This window comes from Antechinus flavipes, chromosome 4, assembly GCF_016432865.1.
Source record: "Antechinus flavipes isolate AdamAnt ecotype Samford, QLD, Australia chromosome 4, AdamAnt_v2, whole genome shotgun sequence".
Classification (NCBI taxonomy): domain Eukaryota; kingdom Metazoa; phylum Chordata; class Mammalia; order Dasyuromorphia; family Dasyuridae; genus Antechinus; species Antechinus flavipes.
The window spans coordinates 270902126-270923517 of NC_067401.1; the positions used below are offsets into that span (position 1 = coordinate 270902126).

Sequence of the window (21392 nt, forward strand, 5' to 3'; positions counted from 1 at the left end):
CTTTTCTACACCTTAGTAAGATCAACCACAGTAGAAATATTTTTTGTTCCTATGTGTAACTTGGTAAAATTATGGTGGCATATGCAATGCCAATGTTTATGTGATTTATACATTTTAAAATGAAAATTTTACTTGGAGTTTTTCTGCAAAGGGTTGTGTTTTTAACATAGTACAGGTGGTTTCTGGGAAGATGGTAGAGTAGGTCAAAAAAGGTTTTGAAGGATTTTGTCTTTGTTGATTTTCAACAGAACCGAGAAAAGTTAATTTCAAATTAATATTTTAAAAGCATTTATTAAGCAATATATATACACAGAGACACACATACACACACACACACACAAAGTATCACATCCACCTTGGAAAGTTATGAATTTAATTTACTCTTTGGTCGGTAGTTAAGATTTTTTCATGGGGTAGATGTCATTATTTAAAATGACAGTTGTCAGTGGACAGTCCTAGATGTAAGATTGATAGTATGGAACTCTGGGCTGAATCAGTAATTATCCCATAATATCTTCTCAAAGGATTTTTAATTTTTTGTATTTTAAAACTAAATTCCTATTTATAAACTTGTGTTGCAGTTGACTCTTTCCCCTAAGATGATAAAGAAAAGCAGTCTAGTCCAAAGATTCATATTAGTTAGGATCCAGCAGAAGTATATTTATGTATTATTTTATATATAATGTACACTAGAAAAGTAGATTCATTTATGAAGAACCTTATTGAGTGTCTACCATGAACAAAGCATTTTGATGAGTACCTGGGAAAGAATAAAACAGAATTTACAGCACCCTTAACAACTAACTTTATAAGTGCACCTGATGAAATATTTCAATAATTATAATTATTACTACTTTATAAACTTTATTCTTTTTTATTACATGTAAAGAATTTTTAACATTCTTTTTTCTTAAATTGATTCAAATTTTCTCCCTCTCTCCTTCTAGTCCCTCCTTAAGAAGGTAAACAATTTGATATAGATTCTATATGTACAGTCATGCAAAGCAATTTATTAATCATGTTGCAAAAGAAAATGCAAAACCTTTTTACTGGAGATTTATATCAAATAATACACTCTTTTCCCAAAAGATCTTTGGATCTTGAGTTGTCAAGCAGTAGATCACTATAGCCATTTACTACTCTGTCTTGTATACTCAATATAACTCATTGATCCAATACTATTTCTTTGCCAGTATCATATTGTTTCAATAATTTTCATTTTATAATAGTTTGAAACTCAGTTACCTTCTACTCTACCTTCGGTCTTATTTTTTTTTTTATCAATTCTCTTGATATTCTTGACCTTTTGTTCTTTCAGATGAATTATGTTATTTTTTTCTAGTTCTGTAAAATGATTTTTGGGTGATGACACTGAATAAGTGAATTAATTAAGGAAAAATTGACATTTTTATTATGTTGGCTCAGTCTTGCCCATAAGCAATGAATGTTTCTCCAATTGTTTAGATCTGCTTTTGTATGTATAAAACATGCTTTGTAATTGTTACTGGGTTTATCTTGACAGATAGACTCCCAAATATTTTATATTGTCAGCAGTCATTTTAAGTGGAAGTTCTCTTTCTATCTTTTGCGGCTGGATTTTGTTGGTAATATATAGAAATGTTGTTCATTTATATGGTTTACTTTATATCCTACAGCTTTGCTGAAGTTAATTATTTTCAATAGTTTTTTAGTTCTTTAGAATTCTTTAGGCTTACCATAATATTATCTGCAAAGAGTGATTGCCTATTACAATCCCTTCATTTTTTCTTCTTTTAATATGATGGTATTTTCAGTACTATGCTGACTAATAGTGAAGATAATGGGCATACTTGCTTCACCTCAAATCTTATTGGGAAGGCTTCTAGCTTAACTTCATTATAGATAATGCTTTCACATAGTTTTAGATAAATACTACTTATATTAAAGTTTTTTTTTTTTTTGGGAGGGGGAAGGGGGGCAGAACCAAGATGGCAGGGAGTAAGCAGGTCTCTATCTGAGCTTCTCCTGGCATCCCTCAGATCAACACCAGATCAAGGCTCTGAACTGGTTTTGGAGTGACAGAACACAAAAATGTTTGGAGGTAACAAGTTTCCAGCAGGAAATATTTTGTAAGAACTTCAGAAAAAGTCTGTTTCATTTGCGCACAGGGAGTGGTAGCCAAACTCAGGTGTAGCACAGGGTGGTATGACATCTGCATGCATTGGAATCTATTGGGAGGTTCTCAGGCAGTATACAACAGTATTAGCTACTCTGTCCTGGTTACAAGCCCGGTGCATTGACAGATTAGCAATGAGACATCCAATGCAAATACAAAAGGCAAACAGTGAGCCTCTGAATTCCAGAATAATGCTGGATCCAGCACAGGTAGAAAGTCAGCAGCACTGACCCAGAGCAGTCACTGTTGCTTGTTCAGAAAGTTTGGGACAATCTCCCCTTTGCCCTAAGAGCAGACCTCAACCTTTAAAAAATGAGCAAAAAATCAAAAAGAACTCTGATCATAGATAACTTTTATGGAGAAAGAGATCTCACACCCTAAGGATCTTAAAGGCAAATCATCTCCAGATGAAACCCCAAAGGGTGATATGAGTTTGTTCCCATCTCACAAGGCTCTTTTGGAAGAATTCAAAAAAGTCTTAAAAGAAAATTAAAAGAAATATGAGGAAAGGAAATCAGAACTTTTCAAGAGAGTTTAGAAAAGAAACATGGAAATTATCAGAAGAAAACTCTTTAAAATAGATTTAGTGAAATGGAAAAAAATCATATAGCTTCTTACAAAATAGGTTTGATGAAATGAAAAAAGCATATAATTCCTTATATATAGATTTGATGAAAATGGATAAAGAAAACAACTAAAAAAACAGAATTTGTGAAATGGGAAAAAAATTAAATGAACAAAACACCTCACTTAAAAGTTCAATTGGCCAAATGCAAAAAGAGATAAAAAAAGCTAATTGAAGAAAATAATTCACTAAAAATTAGAATTGAACAAGTGGAAGTGAATGACTCAATGAGACTTCAAGAATCAAACAAAACTAAAAAAAAAAAAATGAAAAAAATAGAAGAAAATGTAAAAGACTTCATTGGAAAAAACAGACCTGACCTGGAAATAGATCTAGGAAAGATAATTTAAGAATTACTGGATTCCTGAAAACTATGATGAAAAAAGTCTAGACAACATGTTTCAGGAAATCATCAAGGAAAACTGTGATGATGATTTGATTTAAACCAAAGTTTAAAATAGGCATTGAAAGAATTTACTAATCACTACCTGAAAGAGACCCCAAAATGAAAACTCCAAAGAACATCATAGTTAAATTTCAGAATTATCAGATGGGAAAAAATATTTCAAGCATCCAGAAACAAACAATTCAAATATCAAGGAAGCACAATCAGAATTATCTAGGACCTAGCAGCTTCCACTTTAAAGGATCGAAGGACCTGGAATCTGATATTCCAAGAGGCAAAGAAATTTGAATTGCAGCCAAGAATCAACTACCCAGCAAAATTAAGCATTATCTTTCAGGGGAAAAGATGGACACTCAATGAAATAGGTGAATTTCATTCATTTCTAATGAAAAGACCAGAGCTGAAGAGAAAATTTGATCTTTAAATACAGAACTCCAGGGAAGCATAAAAATGCTAAAAGGAAAGAAAAAAAAATGTTTCTTTTAAAAGTTAAAAAAGCTTATATTCCTATATGTGAAAATAATGTTTAACTCTTGAGGTCTGTATCTCTGTTATGGGTATAGTTAGAGGGTGCAGGTATAATCTTATTTTATTGTGATGATGATATAAAAAGAAACTAGAGGATGAAAGGGGATTCTACTGGAAAAGGAGGAAAATGGAGTTAAAATGGGGTAAATTACATTTCCTCTCATAGAGAGGACAAAAAAGACCTATTAAAATTGAGGGAAAGAAGCGGGGGGATGAATTGTGTGAAATCTTACTCTCATCAGATTTGGCTCAAAGGGAGAATATCAGACATATTTAGCTTCACAGAGAAACTTGTCTCACCTTATAGGGAAGGTAGGAGAGGAAAGGGGGAAGGGAAAGGAGGAGACTAAAAGAAGGGAGAACAGAAATAGAAGAGGGGGAAAGGTATAAGAAATGGAGAAAGGTTGTAAAAGGGATAAGCTGTTTAATGGAGAATAGTAGTCAGAAGCCAATAGAGGGAAAAAGGGAAAAGGAAAAAAAATATGACTTTGGGGAAAACAAGATAGCAGAAAAATATAGACTTAATAATTTTAACTGTGAATGAGATGAATTCTCCCATAAAAAGGAAGCAAATAGCAAACTGGATTAAAAGCCAGAATCCTACATTTGTTGTTTTCAAGAAACACATTTAAAGCAGAGTGATAGCTTCAGAGTAAAGGAAAGGTAAAAGGTTGGAGTAGGATCTATTATGCTTCAGGTGAAGTAGAAAAAGTAGGAGTAGAGATCCTGATCTCAGATCAAGAAAAAGCAAAAATAGAGCTAATTAAAACAGAAAAAGGAAACTACATCTTGCTAAAGGGAGGGAGGAGGTATCATAGATAATGAAGTTAATAACAATACTAAACATATGTGCATCAAGTAGTATAACATCCAAATTCTTAGAGATGTTGAGAGCTGTAAGAAGAAATAGATAGCAAAACTATAATAATGGGAGATCTCTACCTTGCTCTCTCAGAACCAGATAAATCTAATCACAAAATAACAAAGAAGTTAAGGTAAATAGAATTCTACAAAAGTTAGTTATGATAAACTTTTGGAGAAAATTGAATGGAGACAGAAAGAAATATGTTTTTTTTCTTGGCAATATAGGGAACCTATACAAAAATTGATCATGTATTAGGCATAAGATCTCAAATCAAACGCAGAACATCAGAAATAGCAAATGAATTTACATGTGAATTCTACCAAACATTTAAAGAATGAGTAATTTCAATACTATGCAAACTATTTGAAAAAATAGGGAAAGAAGGAGTCCTACCAAATACCTTTATGGTGCTGATACCTAAACCAATAGGGTCAAAACAAAGAAAATTATAGACCAATTTCCCTAATGAATATTGATGTCAAAATCTTAAATAAAAATATTAACAAAGAAGATTACCATAAGTTATCCTCAGGATAATACACCATGACTAAGTAGGATTTATACCAGGAATGCAGGGACTGGTTCAATATTAAGAAAACTATTAGCATAATTGACTATATCAGTGATCAAACTACCAAAAATCACATGATTATCTCAAAAGATGCTGAAGAAAGCAATTGATAAAATCCAATACCCATTTCTATTAAAAACACTAGAAAATAGAGGAATAAATGGAGTTTTCCTTAAAATGAACAGCAGCATCTATTTAAAATCATCAGCAAGCATCATATGTAATGAGAATAAACTAGAACCATTCTCAATAAGATCAGGTCAGGGGTAAAACAAAGTTGCTCACTATCACCATTATTATTCAATATTGTATTAGAAATGTTAGCTTTGGCAATAAAAGAAGAAAAAGAGATTACAGGAATGAGAGTAAGTAATGAGGAAACCAAATTATCATTCTTTGCAGTATGATAGTATACTTACAGAACCCTAGAAAATCAACTAAAAAATTACTAGAAACAATTTACAGCTTTCGCAAAGTTGCAGGATACAAAATAAATCCACATAATTATCGGCATTTTTATATTTTACTAACAAAGTCCAGCAGCAAGAGATACAAAGAAAATTCCATTTAAAATAACTGAAGATAATATAAATTATTTGGGAGTCTACCTGCCAAGAAAAAATCAGGAACTATATGAACAGAATTATAAAACACTTTCCACATAAAGTCAGATCTACTCAATTGGACAAATATGAAGTGTTCATGGGAAAACCAAGCTAATATAATAAAAATATAAATCAATCTACTTAATCAGGGCCATGCCAATCAAACTCCCAAGAAATTATTTTACAAAGCTAGAAATTTACAGAGCACAGTTCATCTGGAAGAACAAAAGGTCAAGAATTTCAAAGGAATTAATGAAAAACTGCAAATGAAGGTAGCCTATTTGTGATCTAAAACTATATTATAAAGCAGCAGTCATCAAAACTATTTGATGTACTGGCTAAGAAATAGAATTGTTGATCAGTGGAATAGGTTATGTTCACAGGACAAAATAGTCAATGACAATGGTAATCTAGTGTTTGGCAAACCTAAAGAAATTGCTTTTGGGATAAGAAATCACTATTTGACAAAAATTTTGGGGAAAATTGGAAATTCCTATGGCAGAAACTAAGCATTGACCCAAATCCAGTCACAGTAGGTGAGGAAACTCTGGAGTAAGGATAAGACCCTTCATCCCAGAGGGAACCTGCTAACAATGTCTGGTTCAGCTCCCCAACTCCTCTAAGGGCTCTGGTCTTTCTGAGAAGTCAGGGGACAGTGAATACCCTGTGTTGAGATTGAAGCAGAGTGATACTAGGTGGCAAATTACATACAATAGCAAGTTGTTTATGTAGTCCCACGTGCACAGTGTTGTTTTTGTTACGTTATACAAAGGGGAAAGTCCTTGAAGTAAACAGACCTCATTTTCTCACCATCCTCAGGAGTCCCACCTCATCACTTCTCCACTAGGAAGGTATATTTTAATCACCCCGGTGTGGGGGCTCTAGAAAGCAACGGTACATTTTGTCACCCCAACTTCGGAGCTCTAGAAAGCAGGACACAACAAAATGGGTTCATGACTTAGATATAAAGAGAGATATTATAAGCAAATTAGAACAAAAGATAGTTTACCTTTCAGATCTGTGGAGAAGGAAGGGATTTGTGGCCAAAGAAAAATCTGGAGTACAGTATTGAATACTAATATTGAACCAGCCCTGCATTCCTGGTATAAATCCTACTTGGTCATAGTGTATTATCCTGGGGATGATTTTCTGTAATCTTTTTGCTGATATTTTATTTAAGATTTTAGCATCAATATTCATTAGGGAGATTGGTCTATAATTTTCTTTCTCTGTTTTCAGCCTACCTGGTTTAGGTATCAGTACCATATCTGTGTCATAAAAGGAGTTTGGTAGGACTCCTTCAATCCCTACTTCTTCAAATAGTTTATTTAGCATTGGAGTTAATTGATCTTTAAATGTTTGATAGAATTCAGATGTAAATCCATCTGGTCCTGGGGTTTTTTTCTTAGGGAGTTGATTGATAGTTTGTTCTATTTCTTTTTCTGAGATAGGAGTGTTTAGGATATTTACTTCTTCCTCTGTTAGTTTAGGCAAGTTATATTTTTGAAGGTATTCTTCTATTTCATTTAAGTTGTCGAATTTATTGGCGTAAAGTTGGGCAAAGTAACTCCTAATTATTGCTCTAATTTCCCAGTATTGAATACAAAATGGATAATTTTGACTATAAAATTAAAAAGTTTTTATACAAAAGAAACTAATGTAGTCAAGATTAGATGGAAAGCAATAAACTGGGGGAAAATTTACATTCAAGGGTTTTGATCAAGGCCTCATTTCTAAACAATAAAGAGAAGTGATTCAAATTTATAAGAATTCAAGTCATTTTCCAATTGATAAATGGTCAAAGGATATGAATAGACAAGTTTCAGATGAAGAAATTGAAACCATTTCTAGTCATATGAAAAGGTGCTCTAAATCACTGTTGATCAAAGAAATGCAAATTAAGACAACTGAGGTACTACACATCTTTCAGAATTAGCTAAGACAACAGGAAAAGATTGTGAATGTTTGAGGGGATATGAGAAAACTGAGAACACAATCATTGATGGTGGAGTTGTGAACTGATCCAACAATTCTGGAGAACCATATGGAACTATGCCCAAAGGGCTATCAAACTGTGCATACCCTTTGATCCAGCAGTGGTTTTACTGGGCTTTTTCCCCAAAGAGATCATAAAAAAGGGGAAAGGACTCAATGTGCAAATATGTTTGTAACAAACCCTTTTTATGGTGGCAAGAAACTGGAAACTGTGTGGATGTCCAAAAGTTGGAGAATGGCTGAATAAGTTATGGTATAAGAATGTTATGAAGAATGATGGATATTATTCTTCTCTATAAGAAATGATCAGCAAGATGATTTTAGAGAGGTCTGGAGAGACATGAGCTTACTGGGAAAATTGGAAATTAGTATAGCAGAAACTAGGCATTGACCCAAACCTAACATCCTATCCCAAGATAAGATTGAAATGGTGTAGATTGATTAATTTTTTCCTTTTTGATATGATTTTTCTCATGTGACATGATATTTGTGGAAATATGTATAGAAGAATTGTACATGGTTAACATAGATTACTTGCTATCTGGGGGGGGAGGGGGAGGGAAGGAAAGGAGAAAAATTGGAACACAAGGTTTTGCAAGGATGAATATTGAAGATTATTCATGAATATATTTTGAAAATAAAAAGCTTTAGTTTTTTTTAAAGAACCTATGCTTCTGTTTTTTTTTTTTTTTTTTTTTTTAGGAATGAGTATTGCATTTTGAGAAAGGTTTTTTCTGCATCTATTAAGATAATAACATAATAATATGACTTGTATTGTATTTATTATTGTTATAATCAATATACTGATATTTTTCCTAATATTGAACCAGACTTACATTCCTGATATAAATCTCATTTGTTTATAACATATGATCATGGTGCTGAATTGCTATTATCTTCTTGCTAGTATTTTATTTAAATTTTTTGTATCAATATTCATTAAGGAAATTGGTCTATAGTTTGTTTTTCCTTTTCTGTTTTTACTCTTTAGGTATCAACACCATGTTTGTGTAGTAAAATGAATTGGGAAGGACTCCTTTGTCTTTTTTTTTTTTTTCCTAAATAGTTTATACAATATTGGACTTGTTCTTTAAATGTTTAGTGGAGTTAACTTGTGAATCCATCTGGTTCTGAGGATTTTTTTTAGGAACCTCTTTTATAGCTTGTTCAGTTTCTTCTACAATAGTGTTATTTAGGCATTTTATTCCTTTTTTGTTAATCTGATTGATTTGTATTTTTGTAAATATTTCACTTAAATTATTAAATTTATTAGCATATAATTGGACAAAATAACTCCTAATACTTGCTTTAATTTTATCTACATTAATAGTGAATTAATCCTTTCCATTTTGATATGAATAATGTTTTTCTTTTTTAATTAAATAAACAAATTATTTATCTTTTATTGTTTGGCCTTCACAAAACCAGCTCTATATAAACTATATAAACTATAAAAACAGTTTTATTAGTTCAATGGTTTTCTTACTTTATTTTATTAATCTGTCCTTTGATTTTAGGATTTCTGGTTGGCATATAATTAGTGTATAATTTGGTAATTTTGTTTAGTTGCAGGCTCAATTTACTGATTTGCTCTTTCTTATATTGTTGATAAAGATACAGTTTTCCCCTAAGTACTATTTTGACTGCATCCTACAAATTTTGATAAGTAATCTCATTGTTGTCATTCACTTTAATGTAATTCCTGGTTTCATGATTTGTTCTTTGACCAACCCCCTCATTGTTTAGGATTAGATTATTTAATATTAATTAAATTTTAATTTATGTTTCCACTACTCTTTCTTGAATATAATTTTTATTACATTATGGTCTGAAAAGGGTACATTTATATCATTGCTTTTCTGCATTATGGTATAATTGGTCAATTTTCATGAAGATGTCATATATAACTAAGTAAAAATTATGCTCCATTCTAAAGTTATTCCATTGTCTCCAGATATTTATTATATCTAAATTTTATTTATCCATCTTCTTTCTTGTTAATTTTTTGCTTAGATTTATCTAGTTCTGAGACGATTCCCTTCCATTGTAGGTCCTCACTATTATAGTTTTATTTTCTATTTCTTATTTTAACTCATTTAAATTTTCTTTTTAGAATTTGGATACTATGCATTTGGTGCATATATACATATATGTAATATATATGCACATATTTATACATATATATATTTGGTACCAATATTATCTCATTGCTTATGCTTTCAACAAAATGTACCTTCCCTACTTATGTCTTTTAATTGTCAATCTTTTGCTTCTGCTTTGTCTGAGATCATGATTTCTATACGGTTTTTTTTTTAAACCTCAGTATATCAGTATATACTGAAGTATAAAATAGATCCTGCTCTAGTACCTTATTTTAACTCAGTGTTTGTGTGTCTCTGTTTCAAATGTGTTTCTTATAAACAGCATATTGTTAGATTCTGGTTCTTAATCTGTTCTGAAATCCACTTCTGTTTTGTTAGTGAGTTCAGTCCATTCATGTTTATGATTTGTCATTGTTGAATCATGTTCTTTTGGGTCCAACTCTTTGTGACCACTTTTGGGTCTTCTTGGCAAAATACTGGTTTGCCATTTCATTCTCTTAACTCATTTTACAGATGAGCAAACTGAGGCCAAAAGGTTTAAGTAACTTACTTAGGGTCACATAGAATTTCAGACTTCTGATCACTGCGCCCCTTAATTTGTCCTCTGTTCTATCAGTCCCCCTTTCTTAAATCTCCTTCCTATTCTCCTTTCTTATAGAGTAAGGTAGATTGCAACTGTGTATGTAAATTATTCCTTCATTGAGCCAATTCCAATGAGAGTAAAGTTCAAGTATTACTTGCCCCCACCTATTTTTCCCCTCCACTATAAAAAGTCTTCCTTTAATGCCATTTTTATGTGAGATAATTTCCTTTTCACCCTTTTCCTTCTCCAAGTGAATCCCTCTTTCTGCCCTTTAATTTTATTTATTTTTTTAAATCAACCCATCCTAGCCCACTCACACTCATGCCCTCTGTGTCTGTATACTTTTTCTAATTGTCCTAATAATGATAAAGTTCTTATTACAATTAGCATCTTCCCATGTATGAATGTAAATTTAGCTTAACCTTAGTGAATATTTTATGATGATTTCTCTTTCATGTTTACTTTTTGTGCTTCTCTTGAATCTTGTATTTAAAAGTCAAATTTTCTATTCAGCTCAGGTCTTTTTCATCAAAAATGTTTGAAGGTCTTCTATTTCATTAAAAATCCATATTCCTCTTTTTTATATTCAGTTTTGCTGACTAAGTTATTTGTGGGAGTAATCCAAATTCCTTTGCATTCCAGATCATAATATTATAAGTCCTCTGATTCTTTAATATGGAAGTTGCTATTGTGTGATCCTGACTATGATGGCTCCATGATATTTGAACTGTTTGTGACTGGCTGCAGTGTTTTCTCCTAGATCTTGGACCTTTGGAATTTGGTTATAATATTCCTGGGAGTTTTTGTTGTGGATTTCTTTCAGGAGATAATTGGCTGATTTTTTAAATTTCCATTTTACCCTCTGCTTTTAGGATAATGAAAATGGTTTTTCTTGATAATTTCTTGAGATATGATATCTAAAACCTTTTTTTATTTTGGTTTTCATGGTATAATAATTCCTAAATTGTCTCTCTAGATCTATATTTTTCATGTCAGTTGTTTTTCCAACGAAATATATCACATTTTTTCCTATTTTTTTCATTCTTAGTTTTTGTTTCTTCATGGGTCATTATTAGCATTGTTAGTCTATATCTGACCAATTCTAATTTTTTAAGGAATTATGAGTTTTTATACCTCTTTTACATTCAGCTAAGAATACTTTTTAAGAATTCCTTTTCATCGGTGAATTATTGTAATTTTTTTCTATTCGACCAATACTCCTTTATTAAGTTGTTTTTGTCTTCAGTGGTTTTTCTGTGCTTCTTTTACTATTTGGTTATTCTATTTCTTAAAGTATTATTTTCTTCATATTTTCTTCACACATTTCTGTGGGTTTTACCAGACTGTTGACTCTTTTTTTTCATAATTTTCTTTCATCACTCCCATTGCTTTTCCCAGTTTTTCTTCTGCCTCTCTTAATTGATTTTTGAAATCTTTTTTGAGTTCTTCTATGAATTCTTGTTGGGATATTTATAACTTTAAGGCTTTGCTTAAAGCAGCATAGTTTTTTTTTCCTTCGTTTGTCTTGATTTTACCTATCACTGCTCTTTTTGGTCAGATTTTTTTGTCATTTGCCGATTTTTCTATTTCTGGACTTTTAACTTCATGTTAAAGTTGGTCTCTGCTCCTGGAATAAAAGTGGTACAGTCGCAAGCTTTTCTGGCTTCAGAGCTAGATCCCAGGGTTCTGTAAAGGGACATGTAAAGGTCATTGCTCTTCTGGCCTGTATTTTTCCAGGAAGGAACCATTGAACTCTAGTATTTTTCCAGGAAGGAACCATGTTCCTTTGTAACCACAAATGCTAGTAGTTCTCTTTGCCCTGGAACTGTGACCAAGTCCCCTGCTTTCCCAAAGTTTGCATTAGCTCTAGTGAAACTTTCTGATTTAGAATTAAGACCCAATTTTCTTTTAAGTAACTACAAGTATTCTCCTATACCCTGGAACTGTAACCAGGGCCCTTACTCTCCTAATGCTGCAAGTGCTATCAGCTATCGTTTCTTTTGGCCCTGGAATTGTGACCAGACCCCTCTATTCTTACAGCAGAAAGAGCTAATGTTTCTTTCTGTCTTGAATTGAGACTATGGTTTGTGCTTCCCATATGAGCGATCACAAGTACTTTTCTCTACCCTGAAACTGTGGCTAATAGTCCCTGTTCCTCTGCAGTGGTAGGTATTAGGGCTCTCCTTTGGCTTGGGTCTGCAACCTAGAACTGTATATTAACAATGCAACAGGGTCCTTAACTCAGTGTCAACAAAAGATCTCTTTCTGACTAGTTATTTGACCCCCTTACCATCTGCTCTGAAAGCTGTTACTGTTCCTGCTGTAGTTGTCTCTAAGGTCTGCTGCTAGCATTGGGGCAACCTATTTTTCACTTTAGGTCATCCATGATTCAATTTAAACCAAAATTAAAGTCATTTGAAGGGGAATTTGAGAAAGTTCAGGTAAGTTCCTGCTTTTGCTCCAAGATCTTGATTCTGCTTCCTCCTACTACCACTGCTGCTGCTATTACTACCCCTATTACTAACTAGTATAATTTATACAACTGCTTTGAAGTTTAAAATATTTATTATTCATTATTTGTTTGAGTTGCACCACAATCTTAAGACAGTAGAGGCTATAAATCCTATTTAAAGATGAGAGAACTGAAGCTCAGAAAGAAGTATAAATTGAGAACTTCTAGTTTTGATGAGGGAGTGATGAAGATAGTTTCAAAAAAAAGGTAGAATTTGAATGAGGATTTACCAAAATACAGAATTGGAAATGGTCTCAGAAGTCATTCAATCTACATAGCAGAAAAAAAAAAAAAAAAATACTTCTACAATATGGAATTCTATATTCATGTCCAGACTTTGCTTAAAGAGATCCAAAGAGGGAGAATTCCTTACCCCTGAGGCAGCCTATTCCATTTTAGGGATACCCATAATTGCTTGAAAGATTTTTCAATATATTCAGCCTAAAATTGTCAATGCCTCCATATATTAAGGGTTTACTATGTCTATCCTTAACTCCTAATTCTGTTTTCTGATGCCAAATGGAATAAATTTAATATCAAAAGAAAGACTTTTACTAGGCAGAGATGAAGGTGAGAATTCCCAGAAAAGGGAATAGCATTAAGAAAAGATACAGAGGAAAAAAGGTATAGGGATATATTCAAGAAACAATTTACTCTGGGGGAAATTAGTGGGACATTGTACATTGTAAACTAAATGGTAAAGGTACATTGAAACCAAAACATGAAGAGCCTCAAAATTTCACAGCATCTAGATTTAATTCAGTAAGTGAACCTTAGAAAGTGTCTGAGCAGAAAAGTAACATGACAAGAGATTAATGTTATAAAATAGTGCAAAAAATGGATAGGACCATGGAGTGACGGAAGAGGAAGAAAGACTGGAAATAGTGAGACAAATTAGGAAGCTATTGCCATAAGGCACATCAGGGGCACTGAGGCTGCAAATTAAGACAGAAAAGTGGATACAGATTTCAGAAAGGATGAAAATACTGACAATTTAAAAAATTCTAAATGTACAAGTTATGTGAAAGCTATCAGTATAATTTTGGAAAAGTGAATTAGCTACTCTGAGCCTAACTTCTAAAGTCCCCTTTAATTCTTTAGATTTGATTTATTAACAATTGGCAATGAAATAGTAAGTGGTATTTGTGGGGTGAGTATATAGAAAGGGGTAGGAGAGGAAACTTGATAGTTTTTAATATGAATCAGACATGTATTTTTAAACATTTCAAGAGGACAAAATCTATTTTCCTCCTGTTTCTAAGCCCTTTATAACCTTTTGAGAAGGCTTCTATTAACTGGAAAAATGACATTTCTGTTGCAATAATCAAATATGGAATTCAGTGATCCTTGTAAAGGGTTTTGGGACATATTTCACTGGGAACTTTCTGGTCTGAATTTATTTTTTTTCTTCTGACCTCAGAGAAATATCGACAAAATCCATAGCTTGAAACTCCCAGTAATAAAGGATAATACTAATAATACCTTTATTAATAAAGAACATATATTCTTATAACAATTTGTCAGAAACTTTTTTTTACCAGAGATAGAAATAAGGAGGCAAGGGAATAGAATATGTAAAGACAGTCAAAAGGGATGGAATTAGAATATGAAAATTTAAAACTAAAAAATAAAACATTCAGCATTGAATCGTAAGAATTTTAAAATTTAAAAAAAAAATGCCACTCTTCATTCTCCTCATTATATCTACATGACTTAAAGCTCTTGAGTCTGAAGAACTTTATCTCTGACAGATTCTACCAATTTGGAAAGACCTTAAGTATAGGACCAATGACAGCTCTCATGTCTATCAATCCATGGACTAGCCCAGGTTAAATTTGAAAAAGTTCAATATCAGGTTAACCATAGGATGATGACTTTTTTGACCCAAAATCTATTGTAAACTACCTACTTAAAGTGGAGAGGTAATGCAATGTCAAAGGAAGTGAAATAAAGTATGCTTCCTTAAAATTTTGAACTGTGTCATGTACTAAAATACGTATGTATGTAACAAGCTTTAGAGATTGTTACCACTTATAACCCATTATGATTATTAAGTGCTTGGTCTAGTTAAACAACAACACCACTATTTGCCCTCTCTACCTGCTATTAACTTATTGTTTCTCTATAATGAGTTCTAAGAATAAAAAACGTTTGTATTTTGACAATTCCTTGAAAATAAACAGTAATTTTCCTCAATAATTAACCCTATCCCTGATCTAATTTTATAATTAAAAGAGAGAAACCTCTTTTCCCATATATAAATAATCTCTTCCTCTCCCTTCCCTCTGATTCTATCTTTCTTCCTCCTCTCTCCCTTTAATTTTCCCTAATTTCTTAGGCTTAGACAACATCATTGTTACTGGCTAAATAATTTGTTAACATTATAAAAAATAGCACAAAGACATAATTTAAATGTTTCTAGAATGTATCTTTTATGAGAAAGATCATAGCCAGAGTCCCTTCTATTAGCTACCATTGATGATGCCTCCTTACTATAGAAAATTACTATAGATTCTGAATCTCTCAGAATGGAAGTCAATGTACCTCAGGAATTCTTGGCTAATTTCTCTACAAAGTAAGAATTAAATATCTCTCAAAATATTTCTTCAAATTCTTTCTCCATGACAATTCATTCACCCAGTCTCAAGAAAAAAAAAAAGCTCTATTAGTCTTTGAGCAATACTGTGCCTCATGTGGTATTGCTCAATCTCATAATAATTAACTCTTTGCATATTCATATTTAAACTATAATTCCCCAAGAGTAAATTCCCTACCAAAAGAACATTAATTGTTGATACAGTCTCAGGGAATGGCTAATGAAGCTGGCATTTTATGTGTACTACAATTTTTCCTAAGGACCTATTCCTTTTATACTGGTTCAGAGTATTTAATTTTATTTTTATTTTTAACTTTTTCATTAATTCTGAAGTGTGTGTGTCTTAAAAAAGGATGCTTGACTGAGTTAATAGAGAGGTAGATTTGGTTTCAGAAATGTGTTGATTCAAACTCCTCCTTGTGACATTTTCTAGAATCTGGACAAGTCACAATCTCAGGGAACTTTGTTTTTATCTAATCACAGATTCTAGATTGGTAAGACTGAAAAATTTCTCCCCAACACCTTTTATACCCCTATTTTCCATTACCCTCCTTACCCAGTGAAATCATAGATTTTTCAAATATTCACGTATGTCCTACTTATTTTAGGAAAGTCTCCTCAAGACAAAAATTAGAAATATTTCATATTCAAGTTAAGAAGATCTATATTTGATCTCCATTTGTAGTGAATTGTTCAAATTTGCATAAATAATTTGGGCTCCCTAAAACTGATTTATAAAATGGAGATTTTTTTTAATACATGCACTGTCTGATTCCCAAGGTTTCTGAAAAGAATTAATGGGGAAAAAGTACACAAATGTTTCATAACAGTAAAGTAAAATTATATATCAGCAACTATAATTGTATTGTCATTGTCATTGTGCATGCTATACATCCTCTTGTACCCCATAGTTGGTAATGGGGAAAGAGATATGATACAGTCAAAAGAGCATTGAATTTGAAATCAGAGGACTGGGCTTTCCCTGGAACAGTCAGTCCCTTCTTACCTTTGGGATCTTAGATGAATCACAACCTCTGTGGCTTTCAATTCTAAGTCTAAAATGAGAATGCTACAGACTAGAAAATCTCTAATGTCCTTTCAAGTACTAAATCCTTGACCCTATAAACCAGCACAATATTTAACACTGAGGAGAGGTGCATTCATTTTTGAAATGAATAAATGAAGTGGTAAATGACAGTGTACATAAATTATTTCATTTTAAGTTGGAAAAGCAGAAAACTATTAGCATTCCTATAGAATTCAACTCTTTCCCACAAATGATAACATAATCAGGAAAATGTTAGCAAATTATATTTATTCTCTTGTGCTCAAACTTCCTCATCCAACACAAACAAAACTCTCCATTGATTGATGGAGCTTCTGTGCATGGCAAGTACAAGACTCCTGTTAACTTTTGGCTGTTGATTTGATGCATTTTGTCAACTGCTCTTATGAAATAGAATGTGTAGGCAGGATACATGAACTGTCTTTAGTCGGTCTAAGTGCCACCATGACTTATCTGTCTATTTTATTTCTGAATTTGACTTGTTTCTTTTAGAAAATGTGCTGAGATGAAGAGACTTTGAAAATTCCTGAATTTTATTGTGCTCAGAGCTTCCTATGAAAGGCAATATATATCTCCATCCATATAATTTATTCACGGCATTTTTCATTTCTTCCTTAACAGAATCATCTCCAAAATGACAAATAATCAAACTGAATGTCGACACTGCATGAAATTACTTTATGGAAAGAAGTATACACTAAAGGACAATGATGCTTACTGCATCCCGTGTTATGATCAGCTCTTTTCTAACACCTGTGAAGCATGCAAGCAGACCATAGGGTGTGATTCAAAGGTAAGCTTTTACCTGCTCCAACTGGCATCTTATTCCTAGATCACAGAACTCACTAAACTGCCTGAGATGAATGTATGAAACTAACATGTTGAGCTGAATCGTTTGTGTTTTCTGTTTCCTTTCAAGATCAGAGTGAGTTTAAAATCATCATTACTAAGATGTGAACCTTGAATACATAACATCATTGACTCTTTAAATGACTTCGGTCACAAATGTCAAAGAAACATCAAATTGTACTAGATTCAAATACAAACTCTTTTGTCCAGTATTTAAGCCCTTTTCAACCTCATTCATGCACTCTATGGTCCCACCAAACTGACCACCTTTGTATTCCTGACAAGGTGTCATTCCATGTCCTTCATGCCTGGGATGTATTTCTTCCTCATGGAATAACTAATTTTCCTTCAAACATTAACCTAATTCTAATTGAAGCTTTTTCTAATTTATAGATATTTTTATTTCCTAGATATTTCTTAAACATTCCCTCCCCAACTACCTTGTCTCTATTTTGAATGCATATATATGTGTATATATATATATATATATATATGCAAATAAATATATCCATATTCAAATGTAGATATTTAGATGTCAGTGAGTGTGGAAAAGCAGTGTGATGCAGTGAATAGAAAGTTAGTCTACAAGTCAAGAAAGCCTTGGTTTAGGTCCCATCTCTGACACATATTAAATAGATGAAACTGAGTAAGATACAGTACTTTTCAGTACACTAAACAACTCTCAAAGACTAAGCTCTAGAGAAGATGCTGACCCATGTTAAGGAGAGAATTTTCTTACCTATAGTAAAGAACCAAAGGTCCTGTTCCCTAAATTTATGTGTGCTCCTGAGGGCAGGGATGATTTAATTCTGTCTTTGTGTTCCTAGAACCTAGCACACACTTTGTTTTCTATTGTTGGTCCTTCACACTCTTAAAAGAACCAAAATGACATCATGATATCAGGATCAGCTATAGAGTGTGTCTATCTATGGCTGATCATATCGATATGGCCTAGGAAGACTCTACCAGAGTTTAGGCACAAAATAGTCTATTATGATCATTTGGGAGGGTGATATCTTTAAATTTACACATCGCACATTTCTTTTGAGCTATCTCAATTCTGCTTTGCTATAAAGCACAACACCTCCTTTGCACAAGAGCAGTCCTATGCCAGTGTCTCTCATCTCTCATGATTGATAGTAAAGTTCTTCAGAAAGACATTGAGAAGGTCCTTGAATTATGGCTTCTTCTTACGTCCTGTGAGTACCTGTTTTGTAAGCATTCTCCATAAAACAGTCTTTTAAGCAATTTAGCATGCGAAGAATGTGGCTAAGTCCAATCAGAGTGGTCCCCTATGCTATTGAATGCGTGCCAGTTAAATTCAAGAAAGGATCCCAGTCTCAGTGTTTAGTTACCTTATCTTACCAGGTGATCTTCAGGATCTTTCTAAGACAATTCAAATGGAAATGATTTAATTTTCTGGCATGGTGCTAGTAGATTGTCCCATTTTCACAGGCAGACAACCATGAAGTCTGTACAATGGCTCTGTAGACCTTTAGTTTGCTAGGCAGCCCAGTACCTCTTTCCTACAAATTCTTTTGAACTCTCTCAAATGTTGAACTAACTTTGGCAATGCATGTGTCAACATCATCATCTACAATGTACTTCACTGGAAAAGACATTGCTGAGATAAGTGAACTTATCCATAGCATTCAAAAATTCCACTTTGCTTTAACCAATGGTTTCACATATGGATTGTTTGGCTGCTGTCTGGTGGAGAAACTCTGTTTTCTTGGTTTTAAGTGATAGGCCAAATTAGTAGAGAATCAATCCCTACTTTGTTACATCTCAGCCTTGGAGACTGCATTAAGTGCATAGTCAACTGTGAACAAAAAGGTGCACAACAACTTTCCCTCCACTTTAGTCTTAGCTTTTGTAGCCTTTTCAAATTAATTTAGTGTTATCACAGTAGTCAAATTTGATGCCATTTTCATCTTTATTACAGTATCTGACAACATCAGTGAAAATATTATACTAAAAAAGCATGGTTGAGCAAGCATATCACCCTGCTTCACTCCACTGGTGACTGGAAAAGCACAAGAACGTGGTTCATTATCCAAAACTTGTACAAGTATATTATCAATAACTGGCATATACAGTAATGATAAACAGATTTTCCAGGAAATCAAACTTTACCAGGGGGTGTTCAGAGAGTACTAGTACCTCTGCTGTGAAGGCTGCTAAACTCTTTTCAGGGTTGCTCAACCCCATTTCACCTAATTCTCACCTATAGCTCCAAGAAGCTGTAGCATAACATTCAGCCATGTTCCAATAAACTAGTTCAGTAGACAAGCTAAACCAGGTTGGGTATAACCAACAGAGTTCAAATCCAATTGGTAAGTTGGGGAGTGAGGGGGTGTCTACCCCAAGCAGGCAGAATAGGTGGATATAATAAACATGTTGTTCCAACAGGCAATGAAGGTGGTGGGAGCAGTTGCTGTGGAGCCTTGAGTGCTTGATCAATCACCAAAGATTTCAAGGTTACCTACCCACTGCATTCAGAGCTATCCCCAGTGGTATTTTGACTGTCTCACCACTGGGCTCTGATGACTCTGGAAGACAGAGTGAAGCTGACAACTTTGAGTAATCCTACCTAACTTAAATCCAACTTATATTCAAGTCAAAATGAATCATTTTATACCATTTTACCTAGCACAGCACTGACACATAGTAGATTCATGGTAACTTCCAATAATTTAATTAAAATTTTAAAATGTATATTTAAAACATACATAATAATTGATGTCATGTTTCTTGCCTTCACAGTGGGTACAACTGAGATGGGAGGGAAAGAATCTGGAAATCAACATTTTAAAAAATATTAAAAATAAATAATAAAATATTAAAAAAGAAAGCTCCATATAGTAGATGAGAGAAAGCATTTAGTAATAAAGTCAGGAAGGACTTGGGGTTCAGATCCATGCAGATGTACAATCCTGGACAAGGCACTTAATCTCTTGATGTTCTTAGCAAATCTCTAAACTAGAAGTTACAGATGAGTTGTTTGTCCATGTTGATGACAGGAGTTTTCCAAAGCAGTGAAATCTCAAGTCTGGATCAAAAACATATGAGATACTACTTTGGATATACAGATGCAAAACACGAATTAGGGTCTACAAAGGACAATCTTGACCCTTAGGTAGTTTACAATTTAATAGGGGAAATAATCATATAAATAAATTAGTATGCAAGGTAGAGGTGATTGAGGCAAAGGCACCATTTAAAATCCCATTGGAAAATATAATAGGAGAGAAATGGTTTTCATCTGAGAGAATCAGATAAGGTTCCATAGAGGAGATGTGGCTACTGACTCAAGTGGGTTTTACCTAAACTGAAAGATTTTAACAGAAACTGTAAGATTTAAATAGAGGGCAGGAATATGTTTCAGGAATGGGGAAAAAATAGACTGGGTGAATAAGCAAGAGAGAAAGCCAAGATATGAGATTAAAGGAGAAAAAATAGTTTGATTGGAATTTAGAATAAAGGGGATTGACATAAGATTGAAGAGTAGGCTCAAAAGAGACTTTGGAAGGTCTTAATACCAGGTTAAGGATTCTGTACTTTATTCATCAGTTCAGGAATTCTTGTATTCTTTTGTGTTACTGTGCCCCTTTGGAAGTACACATTCAGAATAATGTCAGTGTGGAAATCTCAGAATACTGCTTTTAAATGCAAAAAATAAAACCAATGTATTCCAAATGAAATCAATTATATTGAAATGTAGACATATTAGAAAAAAAACAAATTAACAGAATCTAGGTTAAGAACTGCTGAAGAAAAATAATGGGGAATAAATAAATGTAGATAATGCTGTTTATTATATTGTTTTGATTTTAATTTAGGAATAAGAAGGTTAGATGATCTATTCATGAGGAAGATTCAAGAATTCAGTTAAGGAGTATTTTACAGAATAATTTTAATTAATTCTCTCTAC

General features: G+C 33.0%; 1 protein-coding gene across 3 annotated transcripts in view; it reads left to right on the forward strand.

The window, feature by feature from the left end:
* Window positions 1-21392, forward strand: part of FHL5 (four and a half LIM domains 5) — a 75170-nt gene that overhangs the window by 33734 nt on the left and 20044 nt on the right. For all 3 annotated transcript variants that reach the window (XM_051997428.1, XM_051997429.1, XM_051997427.1), the window contains one exon: window positions 17231-17402. In XM_051997428.1, coding sequence (XP_051853388.1) covers window positions 17244-17402 — 159 coding nt within the window. In that variant the 5' untranslated portion in view covers window positions 17231-17243. The remainder of the gene's footprint in view (window positions 1-17230; window positions 17403-21392) is intronic.